Source organism: Eleginops maclovinus, chromosome 6 (genome assembly GCF_036324505.1).
Source record: "Eleginops maclovinus isolate JMC-PN-2008 ecotype Puerto Natales chromosome 6, JC_Emac_rtc_rv5, whole genome shotgun sequence".
Lineage (NCBI taxonomy): Eukaryota > Metazoa > Chordata > Actinopteri > Perciformes > Eleginopidae > Eleginops > Eleginops maclovinus.
In genome coordinates, this window is record NC_086354.1 from 25,499,328 (window position 1) to 25,518,191 (window position 18,864).

General features: G+C 46.4%; 2 protein-coding genes across 2 annotated transcripts; one reads left to right on the forward strand and one right to left on the reverse strand.

Annotated features, from left to right (window-relative positions):
* Window positions 1-145: 145 nt before the first annotated feature.
* Window positions 146-9,865, forward strand: nmnat2 (nicotinamide nucleotide adenylyltransferase 2). The gene is made up of 11 exons (XM_063885615.1): window positions 146-392; window positions 1,924-2,012; window positions 4,605-4,672; window positions 4,832-4,910; window positions 5,558-5,687; window positions 5,757-5,837; window positions 5,956-6,000; window positions 6,170-6,246; window positions 6,758-6,859; window positions 7,438-7,505; window positions 8,360-9,865. The coding sequence occupies exons 1-11, from the start codon at window positions 308-310 to the stop codon at window positions 8,460-8,462; spliced, it is 927 nt and encodes a 308-aa protein (XP_063741685.1). The 5' UTR covers window positions 146-307; the 3' UTR covers window positions 8,463-9,865.
* On the reverse strand, window positions 9,817-18,493 carry lamc2 (laminin, gamma 2). The gene is made up of 21 exons (XM_063886768.1): window positions 18,466-18,493; window positions 18,130-18,306; window positions 17,862-17,979; window positions 17,565-17,674; window positions 17,184-17,315; window positions 16,591-16,780; window positions 16,328-16,440; window positions 15,403-15,789; window positions 14,919-15,155; window positions 14,420-14,556; window positions 14,108-14,264; window positions 13,566-13,771; window positions 13,322-13,401; window positions 12,998-13,135; window positions 12,695-12,839; window positions 12,448-12,597; window positions 12,238-12,352; window positions 11,638-11,834; window positions 11,280-11,438; window positions 10,989-11,088; window positions 9,817-10,502 (listed from the first exon to the last, which is right to left on the reverse strand). The coding sequence occupies exons 1-21, from the start codon at window positions 18,491-18,493 to the stop codon at window positions 10,249-10,251; spliced, it is 3,330 nt and encodes a 1,109-aa protein (XP_063742838.1). The 3' UTR covers window positions 9,817-10,248.
* Between the last annotated feature and the right edge of the window lie 371 nt (window positions 18,494-18,864).

Genomic DNA, 18,864 nt, shown 5'->3' on the forward strand with positions numbered 1-18,864 from the left:
GCATTATATAAAATATGTCTTGTCCCTGTGTGTGTGTGTGTGTGTGTGTGTGTGTGTGTATGTGTGTGTGTGTGTGTGTGTGTGCGCGCGCGCGTGTTTGTGTACGTGTGCGTGTTTGTGTGTGTGTCTCTTTAACACTCTGCTTCCTGCCGCAGACACACCACCCTCTCTCTCTCTCTCTCTGTCTTTCTGCAGCCTGCTAACAGCCAACGAAACCAGGAACACCGAGAGCAGGACCGGGACCGGACCGGACCGGGACACACGGGAACACCACCAGAGGAAGAGAACAAGAAGAAGAGGAGGAAACATGACAGAAAACAACAAAACCCACGTCATCCTGCTGTCCTGCGGCAGCTTCAACCCCATCACCAAGGGACACATCCATATGTTCGGTGAGCATCTGTGTGTGTGTGTGTGTGTGTGTGTGTGTGGGGGGGGGGGGGGGCTGTGTTTATACATGCACAGCACCAGAAACGATACAAGATTTCCATCATCTCAAACCTCCATCACAACATCGCAATCTCAATAAACCGAGGAGAGGAATGGAGGAGAGGAGAGGAATGGAGGAGAGGAGAGGAATGGAGTTTGGCAGAGCTGTCCATCGGGGTGGTGCTGAAATGGGCGACGGCTCCTCATAACGGGATAATGTCACCACAACAAACCGAGAGCAGGGTAAAAACACACTCAGGTTATAGTGTAACCCGGGTTATGTCGGTGTGCAGCTGCTTTAAGGAGGAAAAAGGCGGAAATGTCCCGCGTTGAGGCTCTGGAAGGCCTCGGGCGGCGTGTGGCGCAGCCCCAAAAACAAGGCTCCAAACCCGGGTATAGAAACATGATGAGAGCCCGGGGGGAGACATGGAGGTCCTGCGGGATTAGATAATGAGTCAGCCTTAATGAGGGGAAGGGAAACTGCGGGTGAAACACATGTATATTCAGAGTTTCATCTCTTAATGTGCGATGGTTACTATCAAAACAAAGCTCATAATACTTCGTGATGTTTCATAAAGATCTAGTTTGTCTTTAATGTTATATCGTTGCCACACAGGTACTGCTAAAAATGAAACCTTATAGAAAAAGGGGTTTGTTTGTTTCCTCTTTGTGTTTGTTTTTCTGTTCATATTTTACATTTATTTTAATGAAATATCTTTTTTTTAATGAATTGATTTTTTATATTTCATTTAATGGTAATTCAATTATTTTAATATTATATGTATTACTGTGTTGTTCTTTTTTCCGTATGTATTATCAGTATTACTATCTCTCTACATCCCAGGTTTTTGCCAAAATTGAGCTGACAGGGAATTGAAACTTAAAAACGGGAAACAAAATAATATAACAAATGTAATACTTTTTGCTCCTTAAAACTCCTGACATTTTAACAATATTCACCCTATAAAAAACAGATAGAGCCTACAGCACTGAACATGAGCACAGAGCTAAATAAACTCCTGGATCTGGAGGTTTTTCTTTCCACTACTCAGTAAAATAACCAGAGCATTACAATGTGTGTGTGCCTGTACTGTGTACAGTCACGGTTTTCATTTTAACTAAAAAATCAGAAGTCAGTTGATGTGGAAAATGTGTGCAGCTGACTCATGATGACCTGAGCTCAGAGAGAGAAACACAATGCCTCCATCTTTAAAACAAACCTCTGAAATCTGATGATCAAACTCCAGTCCTGCAGGAAGGACTTTTATTTTGGAGGTCAGTGTCCCTGTTATTTTGTCTAACCAACAGCAGCAGCAGCAGCAGCATCCTCCATGTTCCCATTGTGACCTATTTGTTGTTGTTGTTGACTCCTTTGAACTGGATGACTTCACAGTAATCCCACAGTCTTAACGCATGAGAGCACAAAGTAGATACCGTTTTTCTGTTCCCTTCATGATTCACATTTGAATACTGAAACATTTTGCATGTCTGCAGAAAAAGCTCGAGAATATCTGCACAAAACCGGACGCTTCATCGTGATTGGAGGAATCATCTCGCCGGTGCACGACTCCTACGGGAAGCCGGTGAGTCCAGATCACAAAACCGACCCTCACACTTCCACCCTCACAGATAATCAAAGCTTCTAATAAAGTAGGCTTATTTTCTTTAATATCAGGAAAATATAAATTGATTTCTCATGGTTTTGATCAAACAGATGTATAAATGATTTGTGTTTTGTAATCCCAGAGAACCAAACCTCTACGGCGAGTCCTGAGAAAAACTGCCTTTCTAAAAAATACTACATATAGAGGTTACACAGATATTAGATCTCTTTATCTTTTTTAACGTAAAATTCAGATTTAATACATCTGAAGAATATCCAGGATTTCTCAGGGAACTATTAGGATTGAGTTCTTGGATTCATACATTTTTTCTCATAAATGTATGACTTTATAACATCAGACATAAACAGGGTTTTCTTTCAATTAGTTTTCAAGTTTATTCTCTGATATTTTCAAATCAATCTCAGGATGATTTAGTTTTTCCCTCCTAGTTTTATCTTTAAAACCATTTGCTTATTTTCTTCTAAATTTACCATTTCACTTTTCAGGAATCAGCATTTGTTCACCCTCATTTAGTTCTTTAGGAGGAAGAACATATTCAAGATCTCTTTGATAAATTCTTGATTTTAGTATTTTAAACATCAGAGGATAGTACAGGTGTTTATGATTTTATTTAATCTGATGTAGTGTTTTAATCTCACAGTTGTTTTGATGAAATTCAAGTTTATTACTTTCACCTGTTTCTCTTAAATTCATGTATTAAAATCTTAAAGAACATTTGGGTTTTTATGATGAACATTTGATTTCATCTTAATGTACCTACAATGATCCTGCTCTAAACAAACTCTTGTTTTCTGTGTTTCAAATGATCAGACCCAGATAATAATATATAAAGCAATATATAAACCCTCCAGCAGCAGATTTCTGAGTCTTAATGAAGCTGTCCTACTTCCTCTGAAACGCTCCATGAATAATAAATGCTGCAGCGGCATCAGGGAGGGTTTGCAGCGTGACGCAGTTCTGACCTCGTTAGAGAGCTCCTCCATGTTTACACACACACACACACACACACACACACGACGTCTCTACTTTAAAGAGTCCTCTCCTGCTGATGTTCAGGTGTATATCAGTATGTAGTGTCTCTACTTTAAAGAGTCCTCTCCTGCTGATGTTCAGGTGTATATCAGTATGTAGAGTCTCTACTTTAAAGAGTCCTCTCCTGCTGATGTTCAGGTGTATATCAGTATGTAGTGTCTCTGCTTTAAAGAGTCCTCTCCTGCTGATGTTCAGGTGTATATCAGTATGTAGTGTCTCTACTTTAAAGAGTCCTCTCCTGCTGATGTTCAGGTGTATATCAGTATGTAGTGTCTCTACTTTAAAGAGTCCTCTCCTGCTGATGTTCAGGTGTATATCAGTATGTAGAGTCTCTACTTTAAAGAGTCCTCTCCTGCTGATGTTCAGGTGTATATCAGTATGTAGTGTCTCTACTTTAAAGAGTCCTCTCCTGCTGATGTTCAGGTGTATATCAGTATGTAGTCTCTCTACTTTAAAGAGTCCTCTCCTGCTGATGTTCAGGTGTATATCAGTATGTAGTGTCTCTGCTTTAAAGAGTCCTCTCCTGCTGATGTTCAGGTGTATATCAGTATGTAGTGTCTCTACTTTAAAGAGTCCTCTCCTGCTGATGTTCAGGTGTATATCAGTATGTAGTGTATCTACTTTAAAGAGTCCTCTCCTGCTGATGTTCAGGTGTATATCAGTATGTAGAGTCTCTACTTTAAAGAGTCCTCTCCTGCTGATGTTCAGGTGTATATCAGTATGTAGAGTCTCTACTTTAAAGAGTCCTCTCCTGCTGATGTTCAGGTGTATATCTGTATGTAGAGTCTCTACTTTAAAGAGTCCTCTCCTGCTGATGTTCAGGTGTATATCTGTATGTAGAGTCTCTACTTTAAAGAGTCCTCTCCTGCTGATGTTCAGGTGTATATCAGTATGTAGAGTCTCTACTTTAAAGAGTCCTCTCCTGCTGATGTTCAGGTGTATATCAGTATGTAGTGTCTCTACTTTAAAGAGTCCTCTCCTGCTGATGTTCAGGTGTATATCAGAATGTAGAGTCTCTACTTTAAAGAGTCCTCTCCTGCTCTAAGCACTACAGTATCCATGAGCCTCAGCTGCTGTTGCTATGGAGACGTCAGGGTTCTTCATGAATGACCCAGAAACTGACGGTGAATTCCTTTGAACGGCAGCTTCCTCACCACTCTTATATTTGCTGTTAGCAGCACAGGCTCTGAAGCTCTGTGATTGGACGTCTGTGGGTGAAATGCACCATGGGAGTCGTAGTTGACCTCCGGTTCTGTTGTCCACACGGCTCTTTACTCTTCTTATTAGAGAATCCTAAAATGTAACAGGAACTCCAAACCTCCTCTCTGTTCACACCTCGACACAGAGCCTTTCTACTGGCTGCTATTTATTGTAATCATTATCTCACTTAAGTGCAGTTCAGTTAAGATGCAGGACTTTATTGTCCCTTATGGTATTTCTTGGGCTTAAATCAACACTACAACAGCACTATATCCAATATAAAATATGTCTTATCCGTGTGTGTGTGTGTGTGTGTAGGGTTTAGTGCCCAGCAGACATCGTCTCACCATGTGTCAGCTGGCCGTGCAGTCCTCTGATTGGATCAGGTGAGCGCATACGTTCACTGTTTGAACTGTATCTTCTGAAGTTGGTTATAAGACTGAACTCTGTGATCGTGGAAGGCAGAATAAAACACATTATCTTTACAGGGTTTGTTGATAGTTGTGTAGCTGTGTGATGGAGTGTTCTGTGTGTGTTCCGTGCAGGGTGGACCCCTGGGAGTGTTACCAGGACACCTGGCAGACCACCTGCAGCGTGCTGGAGCATCACCGCGACCTCATGAAGGTGAGCTCAGGAACGTACTTTCGATTTTTATCACACCTGAGGATTCACATCGCTTTACTCACGCGAGTTTGACCGTGGCGTCCTTCAAACGAGACATGCTGGCGAGGAGGCGGGGCTTATCTCCATTTAGATACCAACCACAAACTGAACATATTTTCATTCCAAAACCTTCCAAAATGATGCCGATAACCACATATTGTATACAGTGAATTAATGCTTTGGAGAGTGTCCACAAGATGGCAGCAAAACACTTCAAAACGTTTTCTGAACAGAGCTCGGCTAGGCTAACATGTAGCTGCCCCGTCCACACTCACAGTGACGTCCTACAGAAGTAAAGACACGGTTCTCCTCCGACAGTCTGAGGTTTGAACATCTATAAACTCCGATGTTTCTCCAGTTCCTGAACAGCTAGCCGCTAACAGCTAACAGATTACAGCTAACAGATTACAGCTAACAGCTAACGGCTGCTGTTAGCTTTCTGATTCCACAGTGACGACAGGCTGAGAACCTCCCCTCTGATTGGCTTCACTCGAGTTGAACAAATGTAACTCTGCCGAATGAAGCGTTGCTACGTCATTCACGTGTTTCTGCATCTGCGTCGACTCTCCGGGAATAGTCCTCACTAAAGAAGCTTCCTTGTTCCTCAGAGAGTCACCGGCTGCATCCTGTCCAACGTCAACACGCCCTCCTCCACTCCTGTGATTGGTCAGCCTCAGAACCAGACTCCGGCCCCCATCTACCAGAACCAGAACAACATGAACCACAAGCCCACAGCCCGTGAGTGCCCCCCCCAGATTATTGTTCAGTAATGGATGTGATGCGAGTCTGAATTTGTCTCTGTCTCAGTCAAACTGTGGGGGAAGGTCAGCGAGAACCTGGGGAAGATCTGTTGCGTTCGCCCTCACATCGACCGCTTCACCTTCGTCGGTAAGTTAGTCTAAGCACATCTCACCGATGAGACCACCCCCGCCCCCCCCACGATGCTGAGCTTCATCCATAATGTCTGCTCTGAGGACTCACTGACTCTCTTCCTGTCTCGTGTCAGATGAAAACGCTAACCTGGGGACAGCGATGAGATACGAGGAGATCGGTGAGTCGTCTCTTCAGGAAGTGAACCCTGAACAGCCCGCTGTGTGGTGACTTCCTGTCTGAGCTCCTTCTGGTTTGTTTGTATCCGGTAAACATGTTGTTTACTGAGTAAACATGTGTTTGTTTACTGAGGACGTGTCTCTTTCCTCCCGCCTGTTTGTCGTCTGTAGAGTTACGCATCTTGCTCCTGTGTGGCAGTGATCTCCTGGAGTCCTTCTGCATCCCTGGCCTGTGGAAGGACAGTGATGTAAGCACATGTAGCCCCGCCCCCTCTACCGTGTATCCCCGCCCCCTCTACATGTAGCCCCGCCCCCACCCTATATGTAGCCCTACCCCTTAGCGGTTTCCTCTACATTCCTAAATGAACTACAGCAAGGTCACCTGACTTCACGCCACCACCTCTAAGCTAGTTGGTGAGCTAACTGCTAACGTGCTAGCTGGCTTGGTTACATGTTCGAGCATGCCTCTGTGCTAGCTAGCTTGCTACCAGTTAGCTAAATCAGGTAGGCAGCTCACTCCCTCGTTTGCTAACAATAAAATAGGTTAACAGTTCTTTCGAGGGGACACGTTTGTCTTGGTATATTTAATCGTATTTCCTGTCCACTCCCGTGGTTGTAAAGCAACCCTATTCCCAAACAGCTCCACTGCACTCTGAATAAGGTGGAAACATATCTTATCATGGACTATGTTTGGTTTTAATCCTGAATGCTCTCAGTATATGTTCAGTAACGCTGAGTCGTGAGTCTCTCTGGTTTCAGATGGAGGTGATCGTCGGTGATTTTGGGATCGTTGTGGTTCCTCGTGACGGAGCAGACACAGAGAAGATCATGAACCACTCCTCCATCCTCCGCAAGTTCAAGGTCAATAACACTAATCCACACAACCTCACTCCACCCAGGGAACAAGCCTTTCACAGTTACTGGCTCTCATTCTGTCATCAAGCCTGATCAATTAAGAATTCAGACTCTACAAATCAGCATCACTTTGATCCCTTTATTGTAAGTATGTTGGGTTTTCGTCCACACACAACTTGCCCTTCAGGAAAATCCAGAAGGAATCCAGAAATTTTAGAAAAAATCAGACTTTTTTAAGAAAAAGTGACAATTTTTAGGAAAACATCGACAATTAGAAACAATTCCAGAAATTGGAAAAAAGTCCGATCTTTCAGGAGAAAAATGATCATTTTGAAGAAATTGTCGGAATTCAAAAAAGAAATTGGGAGACAAAAAGTGTGAATTTTTAAAAGATGATTCGGGCCCCATGAAGGAGTTACAATAATGGGACAGTTTTCGTAATTCTTAGGAAAAAGTGATCATTAAAAATGTGAGACGCACACAGCTGGGACCGGAGCGCTGAGTGACGTTCAGGATCACAAAGCTGGACACCTGTCTCTGGTGTTGGAAGGAGAAGCTGACCTGGTCTCTGCTCTGGTTTTCAGGACAACATCACGGTGGTGAAAGATGAAATCAGCCACCCGATGTCCATCGTCAGCTCCACCAAGAGCAGGTGGGGTTAAATTCTGTGACGGTGTTAATGTGAGGGACAGTCAGCACTCTGCTGCCCACAGCTTCAGGTCAGGCAGGGTCCCGACTGAAGCTGTAGAACATCCTCTTTATTTACAGGTTGTTCTGTTGGGTTCCTGGGGAAAACATTTGGTGTCTTAGGTTTTTATTTCTCTGAAAGTGGATTTAAATGAAGGAAGAGGGGAAACAGCTGATTCCTAACTTTTTCTAGAGTACAAAATATAGTTTATTAGGCAGATATTAATTAGACAATAAGACAGAAAAACGAGGGAAGTTTGAATATTTTGGGAACAAAGCTGTAATGCTGGGAAAAAAAGGAAAGCTTCAAAATAACTTTGAAGAAATGAAGTAAAATTTCAAATAACTCAAGAATAACTATTTGGAAAGAAATGTTTAATATCGGCTGAAAAGTTGGAGAAGAAGTTTTCATAATAATATCCACAAAATAAGTTTTCAAATATTGAACAGTTATAATATTTTGGGAATAATAAAGTTTTGTGGTGAAAACGCTGTAAGGGGGTAAGCTGTAATATTTTGAGAAAGAATCTTAATATTTTTGGAGAAATTAATTTCTAATATTTCAAATATTAAAAGAGAAATGAGGTAAAACAGTTATCTGAGGATAATGCCGTCATATTTTGGGGAAACAAAAATCGAGGTAAAGAATTGGAACAATAATTAGGAGAGTTAAAATACTTCAGCGGAAATGACGTTATATTTTGGGGAATAATTAAACAACTAATAATAATAAATATCTTGTGAAAAAAGGTCATAAAATAATCATGCTGAAAATGCTGTAATGTTGGGAGATGATAAGTATAACCCCCCCCCCCCCAGACTTGCCCTGCAGCACGGGGACGGCCATGTCGTGGATTACCTGAGTCAGCCCGTCATCGACTACATCCTGCAGAGCCAGCTCTACATCAACGCCTCCGGATGAACCTCCGTCAGAGTCCCCGTGTCCGCCAGGCTTCAGTGTCCCTCTGTCTGCATCACCATGGGTGGGGGGGGGGTCTCTGTAAGGGCTGCAGGGTGGGGGGGTATTTTTCCACTGTTTCCTCTCTGTTATCTGTCTGTATTAAAGTCCGGCGGCATGCTCGGTTTACCGGGGCAAGGAGCCGCACGTGGATCCGTAAGGAATCCTTTCTCAGATTAATGAAATCCTTTTCTCTCAGCTGTCAATAAAAGGTCTTTCATCCTATCCTATAATAAGTCATCATGCATTCATCTGGACGATTGAAGTTTACTTACACCTACCTAAAAGTATAACATAATACTAAAAAGCAAAGTAAAATATTCAGTTCCTGTCTGCAGAGCGTTCTCTGAAATGACTTCTGCAGGTATCTCAGCCTAAAGGGAACACGTTGTGCAGGACTGACAATACGGAGAGGCCTTAAAAACCAAAAGGCACACTCATTTCAAAAGGTTCCAAAACAACAAAAATATGAGTAAATAAGAAGAGTGAATAAAGATCAAGATATTTGGAAAAAAGTCATACAAATTTGAGTAAAAACTCCTAACAATTGGAGGGAAAATTCCCCAAAATTGGGGAAAAAAGTCTTAAAAACTGAAGAACAAATTTGATGAGTTGGAAAAAGGTAAACGAGTTAAACACTTTGGGGAAAACGTTGTAATTTTTGGAGAAAAAAACCCACCACATTTTTGGGAGGACTGTAATATACGAGAGGTTTTGTTGCCGGGGTATTTAGGGATGTCTTCTTCATGTGCTCTTATTAACATATAGACTGCATGCTTAGACATGTTTCCTTTGTTATGCGTGTTCATCACGTGGTAGACTATGACGTGTTTGCAAAAACAATAAAGAAACCACACAAAAAGAACATATAAAAATATTAGAAACACTTTACAGCGGGACATACGATCACCCTCTGTCCATTTTCTATTCACTCTGTCTATGAACTGATTGACTCCTCATTTCCTGTGTGTGTGTGTGTGTGTGTGTGTGTGTGTGTGTGTGTGTTCCCATCCCTTTCTGTTGAACATGTAGCTGAAATAAGTTTGGTTTTCTGTATTGATCTGTTGCTCTGACTTCTTCTGATTGTAAACTGTGATGCACTCTTGAAGGTGGTGTGTTTTTTAATGTGTGTGTGTGTCTCCTCTTGGCTAGTGCTCCAACACATTGTACATGATAGGCTGAGGGGCGGGACATCTCTGAGAGGTTGAGCAATCACAACAGAGCCGGCCAGCTAACCAATCAGAGCAGACTGGACTCTGGTTTCAGACAGAGGGTGAACAGAGGCAGTATGAGAAAAACAAAGAGCTTTAAAACATGGATCAGGAAACAGTTTTATTTAAAAGCAGAGATTACAGAGACATGTTTGAGTGCTGTATATAGTATAGAAAGTATGTACAGTTATAAATAAAGTCACATCATTATAAAAAACAAACGTTAAAAGGACAAGGTGCAGGTCTGATGTTTGTAGGAGGCGCAGTGCATTGTGGGAAATGTAGGACCTAGTGTTCAATATTAGCTGTCTGATTAACACACATTTAAATATAAAGAGCTGAACAGTGCAGCCTCCTCCACACCCTCGCTATATTACCCTTTGAAGGGTCATTTATGGAAGGACCTCTCAGTCGTCCGTCTAGCTGAGACACAGCACCCTCAGGAGCAGGTACACTCCTGTTGAAGTGGCAGGTGGATCTGGAGGAAAAGAGATAATACCCAGTTGCATTGTGGGAGATGTAGGATCCAGTGTTGCTGCTCAGGGCAGCTCGCTGGGGGGGCTGTTGTAGCAGCCGGGGGGCACTGCATCCAGGATTTCCTGCAGGTTGGCGATGTCCTTCAGGATGGAATCGATGTCCAGGTTCATGGTGGTGAGTCGGCGCCGGTACGCCTCCTCGCCGGCCTCCATGTCCTGCAGCCGAGGCCTCAGGCGGCCCTCCACCTCCCGCCGGGCCCCGTCCAGAGAGGCCTCTAACGCCTTCAGCTGCGTCTCGTTTACTGGGGTTGACTGGTCTGCAGAGGACAAAGCAACAAACAACTGTTACAACATCTGGGTCTACGTGTAAACCAAGTGTTGAGATCCCAAAGTCAATGATAGAGGTGTAGAGTAGGGGGCTCCAGCACAGAGACACTGCAGGATGCTAACCTGCAGATGTCGGGCAATCAGCACAATTAGCATCAGTTGAGTTAACTAGCATTAATTAGCATATGAATCCATCAAAACTAGTCCACAGAGAGTTCCAGTATGGCCACTTTCTGGATAATGATTTGGAAATTGATTCAGCATCCTCAATAACCCCCGAACCTCTCCAAAACCTGCTTGGCCGTTTTTTAGCTATTGTATGACAGAAAGGTGAAGAGGTGAAAATATTCTAAAGGAAGCGCACACTTTGTAAATACTCTCACTGCTCTCTCTCTGTTTCTACTGCAGAGAATACACCGACTGAGGAGCACACCCTCCTCACACACATCCCTGTGATGATAATCAGCTGAACGTACTCATGTTGGCCAGCAGAGCGTTGATGTCCCTCAGCGTTTTCCCCACGGCGTCTCGGGTGTCTCTGGCGTGGTTGAAAGCTGCAGCTGCCCCCCCCGCAGCCTGTAGAGAAACATTTAGACTCTCCGTTAGTCCAGCAGCCCAGGGCAGGGTAAACATCACAATACAGTAACTTCCTTCAGAGTTCCCTCTGTAGTCTGCGTGTCAGGATGACTGCACAGATGAAATGAAGGTAAAATAACTGAACTAACTCGAGCAAAGAGTGAACTTTAATCATAGTTGGCTCTGGGTACCTGCTCAGCGTCAGCCTCCAGCGTCCGGCCGGCCTCCAGCTCCGTGGTCAGGTTATCGGTGGCGTCGAGGACTCGCTGCTTCAGATCCTTAGAGTCCGTGTTCAGTTTGGTGGCGTCGTTCAGCAGATCGATGTGGGACGGTAGGGATCCAAACGTGTTCTGGAGGATAAAGACATCTGGTCAAATAAACGTTGTTGTGGCTTCAGATCGAAGACATGTAAAGCCCCGATGACAGGCCATAAAGATTCAGGCCATTTTACAGGCTGTTTTGGGTATTGGGTAACCATTTCTCTTCGTAAAGCAAAGCTAAAGAAACACACAAGAGGGGGAAAGAGTTCTCAGGGCTCATGGTTGTTACCTTCAGCCCGTTGGCCAGGTTGTCCAGCAGGGTGATGGTCTCCGTGGACTTGTTGTAATCTGCAGTCACGTCCCGCAGGAGGCCGGTGGTCTCGCCGTTGTTGCTGACGGCCTGCTGGATGGTGGCGTTGATGCCGGGGAGACGCTTGATGGCGTCGTCGGACAGAGTCTTGCTGCCATCGATCTGCTGGTCGAAGCCTGTGGAGGAAGACCAGGGTTAATGGAGGACTCAAAGAGAGCTTCTTTGTCTCTGCAAGGACCAGGACTCATTAGATTACATCTCTTTAGGTAATCTAGGTCAGAGTGGATGCAGGAAGAGCCTGATCAGTCACAGCACAGTAGACCAGTACTAGTGGGAGTGGATTTGTGTTAATGGGAACAGCGATCAGGTCACCTGTACCTCCGATTCTCTACTCAACACCTGGTAACATTTCAGGATAAATCCTGGTATGCTGCAGGGGGGAGGGGCTTTTGATGAACCAATCAATGATGTAGTACTTAGATTTATCTTGTTGATCCCAAAGTGGAAACTCTTTTGTTCCAGCAGCGTGAGGATAAGGTTCAGTTATCTACTGGGACTCTCTGAGTGAACAAGTCTCACCTCTCAGGGTATTCAGGGCGTCGTCCAGTTCTTTGGTGTTGCTGTTGATGCGCTTCAGAGCGTCCTCTGTGTCTGCCTTGGCAACGTCCACTCTGTCCACCAGCTTGTCGAAATCCTGCAGGAAGTAGAGTTTGATTCAGACACCTATCCTCATTGATACATGCAGATTGACATGTTGAATTAAACGTGGGACTGAAACTCCATCAGTACCTTCTTAGCAGCCTTGCCCAGGGCCAGCAGGTCCTCGGCGGCGGTCTTGTCTCGCTGCACGTTGTCCTGTATTGCCTCCAACCCTGAGATGTCTGCGTCCGCCGCCACCTTCAGGTCGCCCAGCCGGGACACCATGCTGTCCACCTGCCCCTGAGCACGATGGGAAAACAGAAGACATAACGGTGAGTGTTTGAGGATGGGACTTCCCTCTAAAGGTGGACTGCACATCTGGACCTCTGACCGTCACCTTCAAGGAAGCCGGGATGCTGCGCTCCATGTTGGCGAGGTCCTTCAACATGCCGTCAGCCAGTTTGCTCTCTTCCTTGGCTTCGCCGCTCAGCTCGACCGCCTGCTTCTCCAAACCCTTCACCTGGGCGGAGGTCTTATCGTACCTGAACACACCACAGGTCATCAACACAGATTGACTAGGAGTCTCCCGGGTTATTTAATGACTGAAGGCCTCTTTCCTGCTTTCCTGTTTGATCTGAAACCTGACAGAGCTGCCTTCCCTTTGCCCTGGTGTCAGGAGGGATGCACTACATGGACTCACATGGCTTTCATGTCTCCGATCAGCTCTTTGACTTTGTTCTCTTTGGTCATTAGATCCCGCACCAGAGCCAGGCTCTTCTCCGAGTCGCTCAGAGCTTCGTTGGCGCTGCGCTCCACGGAGTCGGCGGTCGTCTTGTGTCTGCAGGACAACACACAGGAAGTGAGGAAGACACACACACATCCGACACGGTGTACAACACGAGCTCCTCAACAATAAATCAATGACGACCCTAATGAATCATGGGTGGATTGTAATTTGTGTACTTTTTGTCATTTTGTGTCTTTTCTAGTTGCACATCTTGTACAGTAAATCTGAGGGACTCACTTATCAGCCAGGCTGCGGGCTGTGGGCACCAGAGAGGAGAGGAGGTTCGTCCCCAGTGGTGCGTCTCCCTGAGGAATCTCCTGATAGGAAGAGAAACAAACAGTTGTAAGAGACATCATCATCATCATCTTCTTCATCGGAGTATCTTTACACCGTGGTATCAGTACATCTACTTAAAGATAATTGTCCTAATGGGTGTCTTTAGTGCCAGGGTGTCAGTGTGACCCCGTGTCTCGGGTCTTACGGCTGATCTGAGGTCGGCCTTGGCTTTGTCCAGGGTGCGCTTCATGTCCTCCATCAGAGCCTGGACCTCCTTCACCGTTGCGCTGTACGTCCGCTCTCGTTGTTCGATGTCGTCCGCTGCGTTGGCGACATTTTGGATCTCCTGCTCCTCCTCCAGCTGACTCCTGCTGATGGACGACAGACGCACCTGCAGCTTCTTCTCCTCTCCTGTTGGATGCAGGAAGGGTTTTCACATGGGATATATGAGAAATGAGGACAACTAACATGGAAGAAGATCGCCTGCAGGTCTACATTATCGCCCAGAGTTCCCAGTACAAAGAAAAGCAGAGGACATGCCTCGGGAAAACAAGCACTTTCCAACATTCTAGTGGACTGAATGGATGGGTCGAGAACTGATTAACCCTAATAATGAGGAGGGTTTGATGTGTACAGAGATATAGTCCCGGAGATGAGCATTAATGTGTTGAAGGGTTTAGGCCTCCTGCCAGGGGAGCGATGTGAACAGAGTCATATTATTATCCGATGTTTCGCGAGTGGTCTCACCTGTGAGCAGCTCGGTCTCGTACTGCAGGTCGTCCACCTGCCTCTCTACGGCGTTCAGAGCTGCCTCCATCTCCGCTGTGTTGACGGGTTTTAAACCTGCGTCCATCTCTGAGAACAGACGCTCCAGCTCCGCCAGCTTGGCAGCGTAGGCCTCCATCTGAAACACAGAGATCCACACTCTCATTTCAAACCGTCGGATATTAAAGTCGTCACGTGTTCTTAGAGAGAGGCGCAGGAACGAGCCTGAAGAGGCAGCATCTCATCTCCCTGACACAGGAATACACCAAACTGAAGGAGGCAGATTTCTGGTACCTTTTTCTTGATGGGGTTGAAACAGGCGGGACAGTTGGACCCCTGGCACTTCAGCCCATCGAAGCCGGGCCGGCACCGGCAGCGACCCGAGTCATCGCACTGGCCGGTTTCAGAGCCCAGAACACTGCAGACACACGCTGAACACAGAACCAGAGAGGAGCACTTTAACACGGCTGTATTTACTGAGTCATTAAACTTCCAAACGGTCTTCCCGCTCAAACTGAACAAACTTTACGAAAAGCATTTGTTGCAACCCCTTTTACAGCAGTAACAATTGGACTGAAGAGATATGGAAAATATTGAAGAGGTAGTTTATGGATGGAGCATCTTTGTTATTGAGTGTATTTATCTCAGGACCTATGCTTCATGATCTTCTTTTCATTTAGAACATAATCTCCTCTCCCCTGCAGTCCTCTGAAGCCCCCCCAGGTGAACCGCTAGAGACACACCAAACTAATCTCTGACGTTGCAGAGAGACATCGAGGCGTCCTGTGCTTACGTTTGCAGGCGTCGGCGGCCCGGCTGTGGTAGAACCCCCATAGGCAAGACTCACAGCTCGGACCCTTGGTGTTGTTCAGACACTTCAGACACTCGCCACTGCTGCGGTCGCAGCTCCCTGCCACGCTGACGTCGATGTGTCCGTTACACTGGCAGGGTCTGCAGCTCTGCGTGGACACGCTATCGCCCCGCGCAGCGCCGCCAAAATAACCCTCCTGACAGACGTCACAGTTGGCACCTGAGGGCAGATCAGACACAACATTATGATGACTTCGAGGTCTCTGATTGGCTGTTCAGCTTCAGCGAGCACACAGGTGTTTGAGGACTTCTTTATTCTCTGGTGATGAGGTAGCTCTGTTCCTACAATATGAGATTGATTTCAACTGTATTTTGATTTCTTTATTAATTATAACCAAAGACAAACTTCTTTATGAATCAGTAATTCGTTTCCCTGAAGGGACTATGAAGTTCCACCAAACCCGTACCTGTGGTTCCGGTGGGGCAGCGGTCACAGCGTGGCTCCAGAGACCCTGCAGCCAGCGAGCAGGACCTGCCCTCTGGACAGGGGCACTTCACGCAGGCTCGTGGGGGCCAGGGGTCGCGGTAAAACCCGGCGGAGCAGTCTCCGGAGGACTGGTCCCCGGAGTAGCAGTCTCCGGTCTGCGGGTCGCAGCTACCCCCCCTGCAGCTGCAGGGCTCGCAGGGGCTGAAGGCTCCCAGTGCAGGGACGCTGCGCCTGAACCCCGCGGTGCATTGATCGCAGAAGTCGCCGTCGTATCCAGTCGGGCACTTGCAGGTCTGGACCCAGCTGGCCGGGGCGCCGTCGCCGCGACGAGCCGACACCAGCCGCACGTTGTTCAGGTAGCCGCGTCCTGGAAACAGTTTATAAACCCAGATCAACATCAGCCAGCCCCAGCAGGACAACACCTCATCAACCCCTGGGGGAGTCCGTCAGACTCGAGTTTAAAAACCAGTCAAAACCCATAAACAACTTTTTACAGAGGATCAGAGTTTCTGCTTCTCCAGAGTTTCTGCTTCTCCAGAGTTTCTGCTTCTGGTTTGTTTAGTTGTTTTTTACGTTCAGCCTTTTCCCTGCAGGCAATAAAGGTTCTATTTATTGGTTTGTAAGTTGAAGTCTGTACTTATGGAGAGAAGGTCTGCAACATTAAGCTAAACGTTTGTTCCTCATACAGAAGTCAGGAAATTGGGTACAGTTTAAAAGTGACCTTATCCAGACCAAGTTCTGAATATAAAGAAAACCATGCTCAGATTTCTGGGTTCTGCTTGATCATTTGTCATTGAAACATGATTTATAAAAAGAGTTTGAAACAAAGAAAGGAACCAGGGCTGGATGGAAGGAGGACAGGTAACTGAAGAGGAAGGAAGGGAGGAAGAGAGGAGGACGCTCACCATTCTCTCCGAACGTGGCCCGGATCTTGATGGCGGTGAGGTTCTGGAGGAGCGTCTGGAACTGAGCGGAGGAGATCTGAGGCCTCCAGCGGCTGCCGGGCTGCTCATCCAGTCTGTCAATGGAAACATCACGTTCAACATCCACATGTCAAATTCATTGCTCACTAATTTAAGCATGCAGCAGGTTCCTCTGCAGCAGTTCCTCAGTTGCACTTCCTCTGCAGCAGGTTCCTCTGCTACAGGTTCCTTTGCATGTCTCTGACCTGAAGCTGTAGTGGATCTTCTGTCCGCAGGGCACAATGGACCTGAGTTCGCCCAGAGACGCTGTCACCCTCAGGCCGCCTCCCTCCAGAATCACGTCGCTGATGGACGGGTGACGGACGCCACGGTCCAGACGCAACGAGAAGGAAAGGTTCTGACCGTAGCTCAGCAGCTTGTTCCCCAGGTAACGAGCTGAGGAGAGAGACACCTGGTCAGGAAGGCAGGAAACAAGGGGGAGGAGAGGAAAGGATAAAAGAGGAAAGGAAACAAGATGAAAAGGGAAAAGAAGGATGTCTACAAAAAGGATAGGAAAGAGACAAAGGAAATCAAAGAAGACGAAAGAAAAGAGGGATACGTTCAAAGAGGAGAGAAGGGGGAAAGGAAAGGAAGATTAGAGGAAATGTAAAGTAAGAAGGATACAGAGAGGACAAGAGAGGACACGAAAGTAGGAAATAAGGATGTGTGCAAAGAGGAACAGAGAGGAGGTGAAAGGAAGAAAGGACATTAAAGAGAGATTGGAAGAGGAGAAAGGAAAGGAGGTGAATAGGAGAGGAAGGTGAGATATAGGAAGGACGATGAAGGAGGTGTTTCTCACCTGGGGCGTACAGGTAGACCGGGAGGCTGTTTTTGGAGATGACCTCCAGGTCCTGGTGTTTAGGAGACCAGCGGAAGTGCACGTCGGGTGGGGTGTCACCTTGCACCGTGGCAGCTCTCCAACCGTCCGGACCTGGAAACACAACGCAGTCTGAGAGTGCTTTCTCTTTGGGGCTCTTATTTTGAAATTTGACGAAGAATCCATTGTTAATTCATGAAATTGTCAGTAGGGTCTTTTATTTTGAAATGTAACCCAAAATCCAGTTAATTTATGAATATTTTTAGGTCCTTTATTGTGAAATTAAAACCAGTATATCCGTTGAACTGCTACGATTGCCTAAAAGGTGTTCCTTTATTGTGAAGGGGAGGGGTGAGAGGTTACCGCTGGCGAAGGTGGAGGTGATGTTGTGGACGGAGTAACCGGGCTGAGCCGAGCAGCTGCTGCTGTGACCGTAACAGAAACAGTTCCCAGAATCCTCTCTGGGCTGACGGCTGAAAAACACAACGAGCGACAGGAAGTGAGACCAGACAGCGGCGAGGAAACAAACAGGAGAAGAAGAGATGCTTAGGCTGAGGGTTATCTAGGCTTTGTGTGTGGGAAATGTGGTTGCTGTTGAAACTCTAATGTTCAGTTATTGAAGTGCATTAATTAAAGATATGTCAATGTGAGTTTCTCTACCTCTGCCTGCAGCCATCGGGTCCGATCGGTCCGTCCGGGCAGCGGTCGCATTTCTCTCCCGTGACGCCGTCTTTGCAGCTGCAGCGCCCCCTGCTGTCACACTTGGCGCTGACAGAACCTGGAGGCAGAGACACAGGAGAGCCGGTGTTGATCAGATTAATGTTGTTAAAATATAATGTTGCTGGTAGGAAATAAAATCACAACTGTGAGAGGAAACAACACTAAACCCTAAAAGCACTCAAATAATTTGAGTCTGCAGTTTCCTCACCTGCGGCGTTGCAGCGGCATGGCGTGCAGCTCGACGCCGCCCCCTCCTGGTGGAAGCCGTCCTTGCAGCGCTCGCAGTGGCGGCCCTCGAAGTTTCCCTGACAGTCGACGCAGTGCAGCCCCCTGGAGTCCCGCAGGCAGTACCGGGAGCGGCCGTTACAGTCGCAGCGCACCGTCGCTGCAGGAGGGGAAGAAGAAACGATTAGTACAGAGAAGGCTCAGAAAATCAGGTCTCTCACTTCCCACTGCTCGGAGGATTTTCACTCAGATTACTGAAGATCCAGACGCCCGATGTTGCTGAGAAGTTATCATGGTGATGTTATATCAAGTCATTGACCGGAGCGCTGGGGGACGTTCAGGGCCATAAAGCTGTCTCTGTCTCTGTCTCTGTCCCTGTCTCTGTCTCTGTCTCTGTAGTTGTTCTCCTGAAATGTTTTCTGGTCTTATTCTAACAAAGTGATCACATGACTCCTTCTGATGTCACTGCAGATCTGCTGTGAGCTAGCTCGCTAACGTAGCTAACCTTCAGATATCCTGACCAACACTTCCAGTTCTGAGACAGACTCACTCTGAGACAGAGGCCAGCTGTATGATCCTGAACGTCACCAAAGGCAAAGGCCCTCCTCTGTTCCACATCCTCTGAATTTAACACCAGCATCCTTCAGTTGAACCTGGAGGAGTTCCCAACCCGGGATAAATGTCTGATTAGCGGTGGTGTAGTTACAGATTGTAACTG